General features: G+C 35.8%; 1 protein-coding gene across 1 annotated transcript in view; it reads left to right on the forward strand.

Annotated features, from left to right (window-relative positions):
• Window positions 1-596, forward strand: part of LOC119588556 — a gene marked incomplete at both ends in the record, with an annotated part of 4,196 nt that extends 3,600 nt beyond the window's left edge. The window contains 1 exon segment of the mRNA XM_037937196.1: window positions 537-596. Coding sequence (XP_037793124.1) covers window positions 537-596 — 60 coding nt within the window.
• Between the last annotated feature and the right edge of the window lie 146 nt (window positions 597-742).

Below are 742 nucleotides of genomic sequence, written 5' to 3' on the forward strand. Positions count from 1 at the left end.
ATTGCATTAGCTACTTTTATATTGCATTTGTTGTTTTTAGTACTTTGAAAGTTGTAAGCCAATCTTTAATATTATATTCACCTATTCTACATGAAATGCCATAGTAGGTTTACTAAGGAAAAGTTTTTAAGCCCTGCCCTTAATGGGATGCTGTGGTTTATGACTGGGCTGTATAGCAGTATGCAAAATTTAAGGTACATTGTGGTCAGTTTGTAGCTCATAATATATCAGCTATTCAGTCATTCTCATCCCAGTGTAAGAAAATTTCATTGGTATTTCTTATGATATGAAAGGTAATGAGTTCAAAATGGAATCAAGACAAAAGATGTTGAGCAGAATTTGATTAATGTCAAATGGAAACCAATGATAATGTAATTCAGAAACAGGGGGGCAAGGCTTAAGTGGTCCTACTATAGTAACTCATTCTAGGATATGGTCAACCAGTCCCCCAAGAAAAAATAAAAAAAGCAAAAAGATAAATTACAACAATAAGTTCTAAACTATGAGAACCAAGCATGAGTCCCTGTCGTTCTCAGGTCACATTCTGACTGTGGGCTGGTACCTGTGGAGCTGCGCAGACCCTATCCAATCTTACGGTAAAATATAAAAGGGAAAGAAAAATAAAGACAAAGACCGTCTCATCTGTGCTTTCTTGTAACTGGCTTTGACTCTCCCTCTCAAAACTGCTCTGATGCTGGTCTTTTTGTATTAGGATGTGCATCTTGTAACCTTTAATATTGAT

This window comes from Penaeus monodon, chromosome 24, assembly GCF_015228065.2.
Source record: "Penaeus monodon isolate SGIC_2016 chromosome 24, NSTDA_Pmon_1, whole genome shotgun sequence".
Classification (NCBI taxonomy): domain Eukaryota; kingdom Metazoa; phylum Arthropoda; class Malacostraca; order Decapoda; family Penaeidae; genus Penaeus; species Penaeus monodon.